A 13855-nucleotide genomic window follows, 5' to 3' on the forward strand; every position below is an offset into this window, starting at 1 on the left:
CTGATCTGAAACATAGCTCGCCTTTCAATTCCTGGTTACACAAATTGGCTTTGTGCACAACCACAGGTCAAAAAATCTGCACAATTATATATTTGTTTCTTTAAGCTCCACACAATAGCTCTGCGAACACTCTCTCTCTCTCTCTCTCTCTGTTACATATTTTTTCCACTCAAAGCGAAATAGACATATTCCGGAATTCGAAAGTAAAAGTTTTTTGGAAAGACAAAATCGGTGAAGAAGACAATAGGCCCAAGCGTTAAAGGTGATTTATATATGTGACAGCTGAGAGCTTCCTTAATGGTTCTTTTATTTAGAAATGTGTTTCGCAAAAGGAAAAGTAAGAAGAGAAAATAAAAAATAAACTTTTCACGATAAACCTGGCAATTTGCAAAACGTTGCGAAACGATTGTCTGCTCCATTGGTGCGTGTTTGCAGCTCTACCAACTTGAATCCGTTTTCCCAATGCTAATCGCTACAAATGTGGCTATCCAGAAATATTCATTATTATATAATTCGAAAAAAAAGCTTTTCGATTCTTTTGCAGGCGAATAAAACTGTGATTATTCCATATTTGTATTATTACAGTAAACAGAAGTAAATTACAACATGAATAGTAAAAGAAAAAAAAGAGAAAAAAGAAAAGAGAAAAAAAATACAAAAATAAAATGCAATTTTATTGATTTAAAATAAAAAAAAGTATTAGAATAATTATCTGACAATTAATCAAGACTCGGCTGATTTTGAAAAGATCGATTTAGTCAATCGTATGACAATTCTTTCTTTATGTTAACAATATGCATATATATACAAATTAGACACTAATTTAAATATGTGCATATATGTTTGCATACAAGTACAATGATTGACACTATAACTATCCTGTTATATTTATGAAATATGCCCGTAAACTGACAAGCGTTTGCATAAATAACATTGCATGTAAAGCTGCGCCCGCAAATGCTCAGAAATTGTATTGAATTTGTTTCAAGCAACGGTATTCAATATTCGTTACATTTTCCCAGCAACAGTTTACGCCTGGAGGTTTCATTCGGTGTACAGTTTACATATTATTAATGGAAGCAATTTACATATTATTGCTGCAAACAGTTTGCAGCAACAATTTACATATCTTTGTTGTAAAGTATGAATCCTAAACAGAGCTACGATTCATGTTTACACAATGTTTGTGGCAACAATACATAAATTATTTTCAGCGACACATTTACATGATTTTGCACACTCACATTCTGCTATCAGGGTAATATGATTAGACATTTTATAATTTAAGTAAAATCATATAACCATGAAAAAATCATCGCAGTGACTATTATTGTTCCTCGACCGTTTGGGTCAGGTTCTTTCTGACAAATTCATAACAGCAAAATAAGTTTGGAGCACGTTGATAGCCTCCCCGAGTTTCATGGCGAAGACCGTGGGATCATTTATCATATCAATCAATGTACCGATAGAATTGAGATCCAGTAGGATATCAGTGAGCTTGTGAGGCATGAAATTCGGGTACATGTTACAAATTAGCGGATACAAGTACTCTCCGATTATCCGCCTTTGTTTCCGTCGCGGCAAAGTGGATAAGTGCGATAAGTCAGGCATATTTGGGAAATGCGAATTCTGCATGGGATACATCGTATATTCCTTAAAAAAAAAAAATTCTTTTAAGAAGAAAATTAACAATCGATACGTGTGTGCAATACAAAATAAGTAAGCTACGACAATTTTTAGTTATTGAGCGAATCGCGGGCTTGATATTTATTTACGAATTGTAAGCATTTGACCGCTATATTATTATATTTATATCGGAACAGTGCGTGAGATATCTAAATTGGATACACACAAACATAAAGTTTATAACAGAAAAACGAGTTTTCTGATAATAAATGTAGCAATAGAATTAATTTGAGACGTGTGAAATCCGTTAAAAAATATGATGAAAATCTTAGATTATTTCGCATATTATTCATAATCAAGAATTCTTGAAAATCATGGAGATTTTGAATTTTTTAAAACTGTTACATCTCTCCTACTCTATCACAGTCGCTTAAACACACAACTTGAATCATATTATTATAAATAAATTACTGTACGATCAAACAAAATGACAAAATGGAAGAACGCGTTTCTTTAGCCACAGTTTTCCGCTCCGTTGCTATAGATTGCGACTTGTCGTTGAAATAGAATATGATTCAGCATATTCACACTTACCTCGTTATTTAACAACTTTATTCCAAAAAAACGCAGAATTAGAAAAAATACAGGAAGTGTTCTTGCCAAGTACGAAACAAGCTAACGTGACTAAAATTCGCCAAGTATTGCTAGCAAAAGATCTAAAAGAGATGTTTTATGTAACTATCCGTTATCTTGAGGCACCGCCTACTTCTGTCTCTGCCAATCGTCTGGAAACAAAAATAGAAAAAAGAGGAGAGTCAAAATAAAGGAAACGCTAAGGTAAAAAGGACGAAGAGCGCAAGAAAAGTTTAGGTAAAAATTAAAGAAAAAAAGGCAAAAGATGGAAAAGGCAAAACGTGACTTCGCGTTTTCTATATGGAATGCATGTATAAAGAAAATGACGTAAAATATTGACAATATTAATATTAAAAATGCAAATATATTATTTTAACATACGTTTGGTTCTTTAGCTGTTTTAACGAAATACAAACTATTTTCTCCTAGAATGTTTATTTGTTACAACTTATACTGTAATAATTCAACTAAGACTGGCTAAAATATCTTATATTAATTATTCATAATTAAATCACATCATTCATCATTAAATCACTTATATATAATTATTTTAACTTATAATCGCACCATTCTGCATCACGTTGTTATTTAGCTCAACGGTATTTGCTTCTTCCGCTTGTCGCGTTAATTCCTGTGCAATAATAATCGATATTTGAAAATGTATCTGCGCGGAGTTGATTAGATATTTTTCAGTAACGCAAAATCCCCTTACCGCATTAATCATATTTTCGTATTCCTGTTCGCATTGCACTATCAGTGCATTCTTCAAATCGCCGGAAAATTCTTTAGAATCTTCTCGTTCATCTGGTTTTGCGGAAATATCGGTGAAATCTGATTCACCATGCGTCTTCAAGGTCTTCATTTTCAATCGTTGTTCCCTGTTTTTCGCTTCTATCACTTTTTCGCGGCGCGTCTCACGATCGAAAAGCTAAAGAAACAATGTGAATAGTGTTACTATACTGTATTAAATTATAATGCCGGAAGCGAAAATTCGTGCAAATATTTTGCGCAATATACATTGAGAGATAAATTGGAAATAAACTGTATCTTTCTTATTATATCTCACTTATTATATCACATCCTATAAAGTTGGATCTAAAAATTTTTCTTTTATTAAGCTTTTAAAAATGTATTAAAAATTTATAATTATATAATTGTACCATGTTATCATGTATAACAATAAGAATAATAATTATCATTAATTAGATATGTCGTTAAAGATTGATATGGAAATAACAAAAAATACTCAGTTTCTTCTATTCTTCATATGTCTTTTATGATAGTGGGCAGAAAAATTAATTTTTTATTAATCTGATAATCTGATAACAATAAGAATAATAATTATCATTAATTAGATATGTCGTTAAAGATTGATATGGAAATAACAAAAAATACTCAGTTTCTTCTATTCTTCATATGTCTTTTATGATAGTGGGCAGAAAAATTAATTTTTTATTAATCTGATATTTACCGCGGTTAATAGCAATTTATCGTTCTTTTGATTGATCGTCAAAGCTTCCGAAAATTCGAGCAGATAAGTCGAACCCTTTTTATTCGCCACTGCAGCCAGTTGACCCTGCTCGTGAGGTCGTAAACAGGTCAAGCTTTCGTCGCAGACCTTCGAATGGATTATATCGTTAAAATTTATTATCGATAAGCAATAGCCTAATTAAATACCTTTATGCTAAGAACCGGACTGTCTTGCTGAATTAGAAAATCCCATACATCTAAAGTCCCATCAACTTTGATCAAGTAATACACGGAGTAACGCGTAGCGCTCCAAGCACCACCGGTTAAAAAATCACGGTGTCCGCTGAAAAAATTGACAATGAATAGCAAGGCCGAAGGTTTCCTAAACGAATTTCCTATTATCCCACTAAGCTTACGGCGTCCAAGCTATGCAGGATTCCCTGCAATCTTCTGACCAAATTCTCGTGGTCCAATCGCCAACCGTCAAGAAATTTTTTACGAATGTCGGGTTTCTTTCCAGACTTATGACCGGCCCATACTGCGTTTTAAATCTAGTTGCGATCTTCTCACCGGGCGTCTTACCTTTGCGGTTCCCTGATATTACGACACCTAAAGGGCAAAACAATTCTCATTGTCATCACTACATTATCTATTTTTTTCTTTCTCGTAAAAGTTCATAATTAAGTTCATTGTTATCGAATAATTACTCGTTGAGTTCAGCTTATAATTCTATTTAAAAGTTATATATATAAGTTATATAACTTTTACTTAATCGCGTACTTAAATATATGTGTATGTGTGTGTATATTCTGATTCTTCAAATGTTTTTCATATTATACGGTGCATAAAATTATAAGTAAAATTATTCCGAATTTAAACACAAATTATAGATCGTCTATAAGATAGGCTTTATGCAATATTTATAGACTGCATTTTTATATGTTACTTATAAAATAATCCGATATTGAGCGAATAATTTTTCTTATCTCTTCTTGTAATTTTTCGTGTTCTCGATATCACTGTTTTACTTACAAAACATTCAAATTTTTTGAAAAATTGCTCAATCACTTCAAATCTTTTGTTACTTTATAGTTCGGTGGAGTAATTTCTTGTATAATATACACTAGCATAAAGTCATGTCAAAGTGTGATTATTATGTTTCATCAAGTTACATCTAAATATGCAGTTCGCTCAACGATGATAAATTGGTCTATACCGTTTTCCAAGCCACACATGAAACGTGTCCCTATCGAAGGTTCAAACTGAAGAGCCGAAATGCCGGTAGCTTTGTCCACATTCTGATCCTCCGGTTTCAGCAAGTCTATTACCAAAGTCTCTGTCGGAACCTGTAGCTTTCTGGTGTCCCACCATTTTATCTACAAACAAACGACATGCAGACTCAACATCGATGCGGTGATCACGATTTTGTGCGAGATTACACCTGTCCGTCCTTCGAGGCGCTGAAAAACTCGGTACCAGTCTTGGAATTAATCCACAGGGTCTTGTCACAGGGATCTCTGTGGCTAAACTCGACCGAGCTGGTGTCTACCATTTCTGACCCTCTCCTAATGTCCCAGCATGCCACCTGTCCAGTCATCAGACCACCTACCAAGGTGTTGCTGTCTTTGGGGTTGTACTCCAATGTCAAAATCGGGCAGAAGGGTTTTAGTGTTATGTAAGGATTATTCGGGTTCTCTACGAAATTGTTCTTCGTAAATATGCCGATCAACAATTAATCAACCTCGATCCCACGCTTACTTAACGCACCTACTTCCCAGATGTACGACGTATAATTGCTGGAGGTTTTTTTGAAGTCTACGTTGCAATAACTGGCCGCAAAACGATTACCCTGGTCCGGCGACCACGACAGATGAGTAATCTGCCGTTTCATCGTTAAAGGATCGCGATAAACGTTCACCGTACGCGAGAATGCTCTTTGTATCAACGGGGTCGCCTCCACGTCGGCGAAGTATTCTTCGTAAATGTTGCAAGCGTTGTTTTGCAAAATACAGTGCTCCATCGACTTGAAAAGAATGTTTAGGTAGGTCCAATAGTTTTAAGAGAACCGACAAGAGTTCGTCTACAGATATTTACAGGTAGCAACTGCAGCATCGTGTGAATATACAGTTCATCCTTCTCGATCTTACGCCTATATCTAACTGTCTGTTCTAGATCCTTCATGTTTATGTCCTTCGGCCAACCACCCTCGTAATGAAACATTTTGTTGTCCTTATACGTCGCAGTAGTTGTATTTACCTTAACAAAATATGTATTTTATCCATTACAACTTTGCTGTACGTTTTCCATAAATGTCGATTAAAAATTATTTATACCTCGTGAACAGCATAGACTTTACTACATTGCGTAGAGTGTGTCACGGGATCCGTTCTAACATAATTACTCATTAACGCTGGATTCGATTTGATTTCCATTTCTACTTTGTCAAAGTCAGAGAAGTTGCATCTCTTCCCGAACTGCATTCTCTTTTTCGTATAAGCGTACTCCGCATCCATCGTGTACAAAGATAAAACTTAAATTAAACGTAGGGAAATAAACAAATCTAGGGTGCACTCGCGTTACAATTTTAGTTTGATATTAAAATTTTATTTTCCACACTTATTAAGAGATACTTAATGGCACAAAACATTTCGATTGTTATTACCGTGGCGCAATAATATCATAAAAAATTTTATTTAAAAATTATAAAAAAAAATACATTCTGCAGAATTCCGGTCTATTCCTCCACGAAAAGTGGATATCAATTGGACAATACAAACACAGTGGTTACTATAGTAACAGAGAATATATCATGGTGTGAGACTTAGCCATCGGTCCTCACTAAGACCGGTACTTCGGGATTTAGACCTTGATAGAGAATAAACATTGTCTTATACGCTTGCGCGTACTCCGCGCTCGCAGGCTCGATGTTAGATTTGACGGTGGGTATCACGTCGCGTAAAACAATTTGGGTCAATGTATTCAGGTACTTGGTGCGCTGCAATTTTTGTATAGCTTCGTATAGCGACAAAAATTGCTTCTTGTTACAGTACTTTATGTTATATGCTTTAGAAAAATCTACAACAAAATTGAGATTAATTGAGTGAAATTAAATCAAGATTTAAAGCTAGTCAACATATGTGTAAAATGTGAAATTACTTTTAAAGTGCTCCATACAGGAAATATTCCAAACGCCGTTTGACATCCATTCTCTTGATAAGGAAAAATCACAGGATGGGTTTTTTATAATCGGTTCTGCAATATTGTTAATATCATGCTGTTTGAACGAGGCTCCCAGCTCGGAAGTGATGATTTTCATGTTATTAGATTGGATCGAATCTAAATCTTCGCTAAAAATGCTACTAAATGCAGTTATCGATTTTGCTGCCTTATTAAGCAAATGAGGGTCTTCTAACATATGATCTTGCATAGCTATATTCTGCAACAGATGAAATAAATATAAGGAGTCGATCTTGCATAATTTCAAGAGCACGCCCCTGCATTTACATTACTTACCATCGCTTCAAATTCTTTTAGAAAAGTATCGACCGATTTCTTGTATCTAGTTTCTTTAGTGTCGTTCAAGTTATCTCCTTCAGTTTTCAAAAACGCGTGGTAAGTTCTCAGTACCTTAACAACATCATTCGGCACATTAAAATGCTGGAGCGCTTCCACTACATCTATTGCTACAATCTGTTCTTGAACGGATTGACGCGAATTATTCCCATGCAATGGACAATCGTTCTTAATCTTCTCAGGAGAAGAAATTGAAGCGCTCTCGGTAGATTGTCGTGTCATTTTGTGTATCAAGTCACTTAATTCAGCAGCTGATGCTTCAGGTGACAGAGACTTTCTCGACTGAAATATAAACGCGCGAAAAAAACCATGTTACATTCAAAGTTTTTCAATATTTTATCGTACCATATATTATTGCTACGTACATTTTGTGAGATATCATTAGAATTACTATCGCCAACTTGTGATTTATTTGCCGAGCTTATCTTTTTAACGTTCAATTTATTTTCAAGTATAAAATTCTTTCCTTTCTTTGACTTTCCTGTAACTTTTGCAGACGATACCTTTGACTGCATTTTATTAAGAGCGTTACTCTGCTTTGTACCGCCGACAGATTTTCTCGTCACGACGGAAGTTACTTTGTCGTTTTGAGGTGCACTTGATTTTTTACATTCGGGGCTTTTCGCGATATTTACGTTTTTCGTTGTAATATTGTTCTTCGATACTTTCCTACGATCGCTAGTCGACGCAGGATTGGATAAATAAATACTTTCAACCGTGTCCTTCTTTGAGACTTTCTTCTTTGACGCTACGTTAAACTTCAATTTTTCCCGCAACTCTTGCGCCAGAATAATCGCTCTACCTATCCCCGCGGCGATCTCCTCAGCTTCATCTTCATTCTATTAATTGATGATAAATAAAACAAATTCATGCATAGGCAAAACATAAATTATAAGCAAAAACACAAATATGAATCATACTTTTTTACAGTTACAGATGCTTTCATCAGTTTGTTTCTCAACGACGGTTTTCACCTGCCACGGCTTTAAAACGAATGCTGCTTCGTCACAGTCTCGTCTCAATATTTCCTTCACTTCCTCCGTGATTAGCAAAGTGTTATGTAACAGTTCGTACAAACCTGACAAATTCAATGTACGGTCCATTACTTCCGTACGTCTGCAATCCTAGTAAAAGAAATGCAAACAAAATGTTATAAAAAAATGAGAAATTAATGAAATGAAAAAAAGACATTTGCCCGTGCCACTCAAAGCGTTAATTACGCAAGTAATGTAGTTATTGCCTCAGGCAACAAGATAGCCATAAGTACCTGTTTATGATGTGAGATATAATGGCTGTGTAACCCTCACATCATTTTTGTGCAAACACATTATAATTGATTGCCGGATACAATCTGAACACGCAAGCTTGAACACTTGATAATTCACACGTATAGAAAAAATATTAAAAACTATATTTATATATACAGCATATATATATATATATATATATATATATATAGTGTACAGCATACATTTACGTATAGTAATGGTGATAAAAAATAGACATAAGCCAGAATAGAATATATATAATCTTCATATATTAAGAATAATGTATATATATATAATAAAGACTTAATTATACATACATACATACATACATATATATATATATATATATATATATATATGTATAAATTTTTACTTTTCTTTCTTTTTTCACAATATGTGCCTCATCGCTAATTTCCTAGAGTTTCAGTCAATTAAAACTAGGAGAACATTGAAACGGCTGCCTATCCTAACTATATATATATATATCTAAAACCATCACCCGTTGTGATAGTTTTAAATGCTGTAAATTGGAAATGTGTTTATAAACCACTAGCTCTCACAGAGCGCTCGAAGACTTGCTTCCGCTTGCGCATCGCAAGAAGCAACAAATCATTTAGACATCTGTCGACAAAATAATAGCTTTTATAAAAAAATAAAGAGTGATTTCGAGACGTTCTTAGATTAATAATTTACCCTCCCGTTCCACGTTCCATATTGTGGAGTGATAAAAGCGCGAAACTATGAACGATAAAGCGCCGCAGTTTTCAAAGGGCAGAAAGTCACATCAAGTCGACATGCACGTAACACAAATGGCATAATCATATAGAAATATTCATATATTCGTATTATTATCGCGCATTAAATGCCTCAAGTACATTGCAGACTTTTATGATTCTCCGTTTACGTAATTTGCATGCGGCCATCAGGATAAAATAATTCTATATATCACGAAGGTACGCCATTTGATATCAGCTGATATCAGCTGTGACAATAACCCTATGGAAAAGTGCGAACGCAAATTCTTAATTACAAATTGTACACCGCGACATTTACCTAAACTTAATTCCTAAAATGTGTGTGAGGATGCACCATCGAGTTCTCTTTTTTTTATCTTTATAAGAAATTAAATAATTCTGTAAAGCGGGAAATTGTGGAATTCATTGACTGGATGCAGGAAATATAACAGACGAGTCAATGTTGATTTTACTTGTTCTTATAATAATGATTATGTGCGTTTACAACTCGTCCTTCCTTGGCACGTCATCGTCCTCATCCTCTTCCCGAGCCTGTAACGAAATAAATAATACAGCATAGTTGCAACATAAGATTATATTCATATCATTAAAAAAATTCTAGAAGATATTACTGCAATTTACTATCTTTCAGTCCAAAGTGTTTGTATTATCCTTTTTTTGCGCTTAAAAACAATCGCTTAACATACCTCTTCTGCAGCTTCGCCGTACGATCCACCGCTTTCAATGAATTGGGAAAGACCTTCGAGTGTCCTCTCACCGTTATATTCCACACCCTAGAGCAAAATTGAAATGAGCGCATTTTAAACATACTGTAAATATGGTAATATAAATTGGATGAACGTAAAAAAGGTTCGTACTTCATTCGTCCCCTTCTTGTAGAGTATGAGCGTGGGGAAGTTGCTGATTTTTATGTCCTCCAACTCGTTAGCAGTGGCATCCATCTTCGCGATGACCAACTTGTCGTTGTCCTTGTATTTTTCGCCGAGCTGAAATTATGTTCGATTAACGAAACTGCTTTCGTTTACCTATGTCATTAGGAATAAATTCCAACGAAAAGGAAACGTACCTTCTCGTAAATGGGCGCTAACTGCTGACAATGACCACACCAAGGTGCGTAGAATTCAACGAAAACATCCTTTTCCTTATCATGGGCAATTTCGTGGAAGTTGGTGCCAACAAGAACCTTCACCGGGCTCTTATCCCAGTCCTCTGGCAAGTCTTGCGTAAGCAGGTGTCTCTTCAATTGGCCCTCCATGAAAGCGGTAACAAATGCTAGGACATTCTCGGTGGTCAACTCTGGATTTTCGGGCTTGTACTTAGCCATGTCTTGTTCGAGCTTGATAAGCCGCATAGCGGGGACATCCTCTCTCTTCAAACCAAAGAATTCCAGGATACGTTCGTGATCGGTCTCATCACAATCGATTGTCACAAACAGGACCTGCGCATGGAACATTTTAAAGCATTATATCAATTCCTTTCTGAAATGATGCAGCAAGATAAGTGACGCCTAAACTTCCGTACCTCGCCACGGTATTTCTTCGCCGGCTCGTGAATACCTTCGACGTATTTCTCAAAGTGACCGGCCTCTTTACTGAGGAACACCAACAAGTGGCTCTTGATGTCTCCGCTGAAGATCTTCTGTGCCGTGTCCTGGTTGAATTCAACAACCAGAGGTAACGAATGTACGGAGATAAAGTTCTGTAAGGCTACGGGCGTGAGCTCTCCATCAAAGACAGCTTTACCTTCATCAAACTATAAAGAATAGAGATTAATTAAATTTGAGATCGCGCTTCCAAAAGAGAAATTAATTTGATCCATAATTGTTCCTGTTCTTATACTATACAGACGTACCTTCTTAAACAGCACGATCTTTCCATCTTCGATTCCGTGTTCGCTAAAGACTTCGTCGGCGCTTGTAATACCAAACACATGATCGTCCACCGTGCTGCCAACTTCCAAGAACACCTTGGCGGCATCACTTTCCACATCCTAATAAAGTCGTTACATATTTATATAAACAGATAAGCTGTTGCAACAAGATTACTTCTGGTTATTACAATAGGTTTAAAATACAAGAGATCCAGAGGTAGTAAACAAAAAATGATAGATTATCCCACATAAGACAAGGGAATGTAAAGAGGATGATTTTGATTTCGTACCTTAAAGAATCCAACAATGGTGACTTTATGCGCGTCGATGAACGCCTTGGCTTCATCAACCGTGGGCAGGTCTTTGGCAGGCGGGCCAGTCTTCTTGAGCAGCCAATTTACAATCTCGTCGGCCTGACGACCACCGGTATAGTCGACCTGGGCTCCTTTACGGTAAAACTTGAGAGTGGGATATCCCCTCACTAGGTGTTTCTCAGTGAGTTCCGTCTCGATTGTCGCATCTATCTTGCCCAGTTTGATCGGCGAGTTAGCCTCCTCCAATTTCTTTGCCGCCTTAGCGTACTCGGGCGCCAATGCTTTGCAGTGTCCACACCAAGGAGCATCTACAACGAGGAAATATGATGTAATTTATCGCAGCTCGATACTACTACTCGCTAGCACGATAAGATAATCATCTCTTAGCAAAAAGGTGATCGACTGCAATACTTTTGTCTCTTTCACGACTGAATTCTTTAGTAATCCTTCAAATTTACAATTCTTGATTAATCTACAGCTAGATCTATAAGGCATTGCAATTTTAGCAAAAACGTGATCGACTGTAATACTTTTGTCTCTTTCACGACTGAATTCTTTAGTAACCTTTCAAATTTACAATTCTTGATTAATCTACAGCTAGATCTATAAGGCATTGCAATTTTGTATCAGAAAATAAAATCTACTGAGCTCCATGGAGTCGGAGCCATTTAACTTGATACAAAAAAAAATTAGGAAAAAGAAGGAACGTCAGAAAACCGTAATGCGGTATTTCAAAAATTCAAATAACATTTGAGATATTTAGAAAATTTATTCAGTAACGTCGGAGTATTAAGATACCATATGGTCGCTTATGCGTCTCAAAGTCGACAGATAGGCGGCAGATAGCGATCTAAAATTGATAATCGACGTATCGAATTTCGATTCCGATAGGAGAAGAACGTGATTAATTCTGTCCTCTAATCCGTGCACGTCGACTACAATCTGTATCATTTATGGATGCTGCGCCGACGTCGTCATCGTCATTATCATCATCCTAGAGTCATGACGTGACGCTACGCTCGATCCCACAATCACCGGGGCGATTGCAGTTTACACGACGCGTATAACGGTAAAAAAAATACGCCAAGAAGCGAGAGCCGTCTTATCTTCGCAGCTGCACTCCTCTGCACTTTCTGCCCAACCACGAGCGAGACGAACGCGTGGAAAGAGGAGGAGGCCCATAGAAAAATTAAAGAAAGATGTAAGAATGTAAGAAACAATTCGAGAAGATCGCGAGTGGGCGGCCGAAGGTCGAAATAAATAGATATCAATACATAGACGAACGTCTCGGACGCTCCGAAAGAAAAGAAAGGACGTCCAAATATGGATCTTCTCCGGGCGCTTTTTGCACCTTTTTTTCCGTGGCTGTCGCACGTCCGGCCCGTCCGGCGCACAGATTCCTTCATTATTCAGAGAAAGAGAGTAGCGGAGGAAGGGAGGGAGAGGATTCGCGGAAAAAAAACCCGACGGAATGTCTCTCGGCCGGGCGATCGCCGAAAAGTCACGACCCCGGACCCCAGCGTGCCCAACCGGCCTCCCGTTATCGTCCTCTCTCCCTCTCGAGGATGCTCGGAGTGATGACGTGTAACGGAGCCTCGCATCTGGCGAAGCCGGCGAACGAGCGGGCGCGCGCCCACGACAAAACGGAGCCCTCCGAACGGAGTCATCCACGGGTCGCGACCCACGAAACCCTTTCCTCGGTCTTCGAGGGTCGTCGGGTCGCGTCGCGGCCGGGTACAGAGAGTGCAGGCGCTAGGGTGCAGCTCTCCAGAAGAGCAACAGATACACACGCAGGGTCACCGAGACGGAGACTCGCGCTCCGCGGGAGCGGAAAAAGGGAAACGGAGCGGTGTATACTCACAGAACTCGAGGAGCACGTAGTCGTTGTCCTGGACGACGCTCTCGAAGTTGTCCTTGGTGACCACGAGGACCCCGTCCTCGGTCTCGACCTTGGCGAGGGAGGTCGCGGCCAGGCAGAGTGCCGCCAAACAGAATCCACCGACGAATCTCATGCTGATCGGGATACCTCACTCTCTCTCTCTTTTTTTATCCCCGTCTATCTCTGGATCTCTTTTTCCTCTTTTCCCTTGGCGTTCCCTGCGGGTTGAAAGCGCGGCCTACCTCGGCTAGGACGAAGACGTCGACGGGACGAGGACGGGAGAAGCGGGAAGACACACACACCGTCCACGAGGAGTACGCGCGATGAATGAGCGGACGCGACGCTGCGTCGGCGGGCTTGTAGGCTCGCGTTGGCTCGCGGACCTCATACGCGTGGCATCGTCCTCATCGTGGGGGTCGCTGATTGGCTGGACTCCTCCGGCCGCGGCCACCCGCGCGCTTATCGTCC

The 13855-nt window shown here is 38.1% G+C and overlaps 3 protein-coding genes across 3 annotated transcripts; all 3 read right to left on the reverse strand.

The window, feature by feature from the left end:
- Positions 1-2677: 2677 nt before the first annotated feature.
- On the reverse strand, positions 2678-6242 carry LOC139809835 (dynein axonemal intermediate chain 2). The gene is made up of 10 exons (XM_071773066.1): positions 6063-6242; positions 5824-5985; positions 5497-5752; positions 5171-5424; positions 4946-5105; positions 4146-4338; positions 3937-4072; positions 3731-3877; positions 2972-3187; positions 2678-2890 (listed from the first exon to the last, which is right to left on the reverse strand). Exons 1-10 carry the CDS (start codon positions 6240-6242, stop codon positions 2810-2812), a joined length of 1785 nt encoding a protein of 594 aa, XP_071629167.1. The 3' UTR covers positions 2678-2809.
- A 308-nt stretch (positions 6243-6550) lies between these two features.
- LOC139809838 (uncharacterized) lies at positions 6551-7660 on the reverse strand. Its single transcript, XM_071773070.1, has 3 exons — positions 7243-7660; positions 6886-7165; positions 6551-6804 (listed from the first exon to the last, which is right to left on the reverse strand). Exons 1-3 carry the CDS (start codon positions 7522-7524, stop codon positions 6551-6553), a joined length of 816 nt encoding a protein of 271 aa, XP_071629171.1. The 5' UTR covers positions 7525-7660.
- A 1157-nt stretch (positions 7661-8817) lies between these two features.
- On the reverse strand, positions 8818-13782 carry Pdi (protein disulfide isomerase). Its single transcript, XM_071773067.1, has 8 exons — positions 13370-13782; positions 11485-11816; positions 11177-11314; positions 10847-11077; positions 10392-10763; positions 10183-10311; positions 10012-10098; positions 8818-9856 (listed from the first exon to the last, which is right to left on the reverse strand). The coding sequence occupies exons 1-8, from the start codon at positions 13518-13520 to the stop codon at positions 9806-9808; spliced, it is 1491 nt and encodes a 496-aa protein (XP_071629168.1). The 5' UTR covers positions 13521-13782; the 3' UTR covers positions 8818-9805.
- Between the last annotated feature and the right edge of the window lie 73 nt (positions 13783-13855).

This window comes from Temnothorax longispinosus, chromosome 3 (genome assembly GCF_030848805.1).
Source record: "Temnothorax longispinosus isolate EJ_2023e chromosome 3, Tlon_JGU_v1, whole genome shotgun sequence".
Classification (NCBI taxonomy): Eukaryota; Metazoa; Arthropoda; class Insecta; order Hymenoptera; family Formicidae; genus Temnothorax; species Temnothorax longispinosus.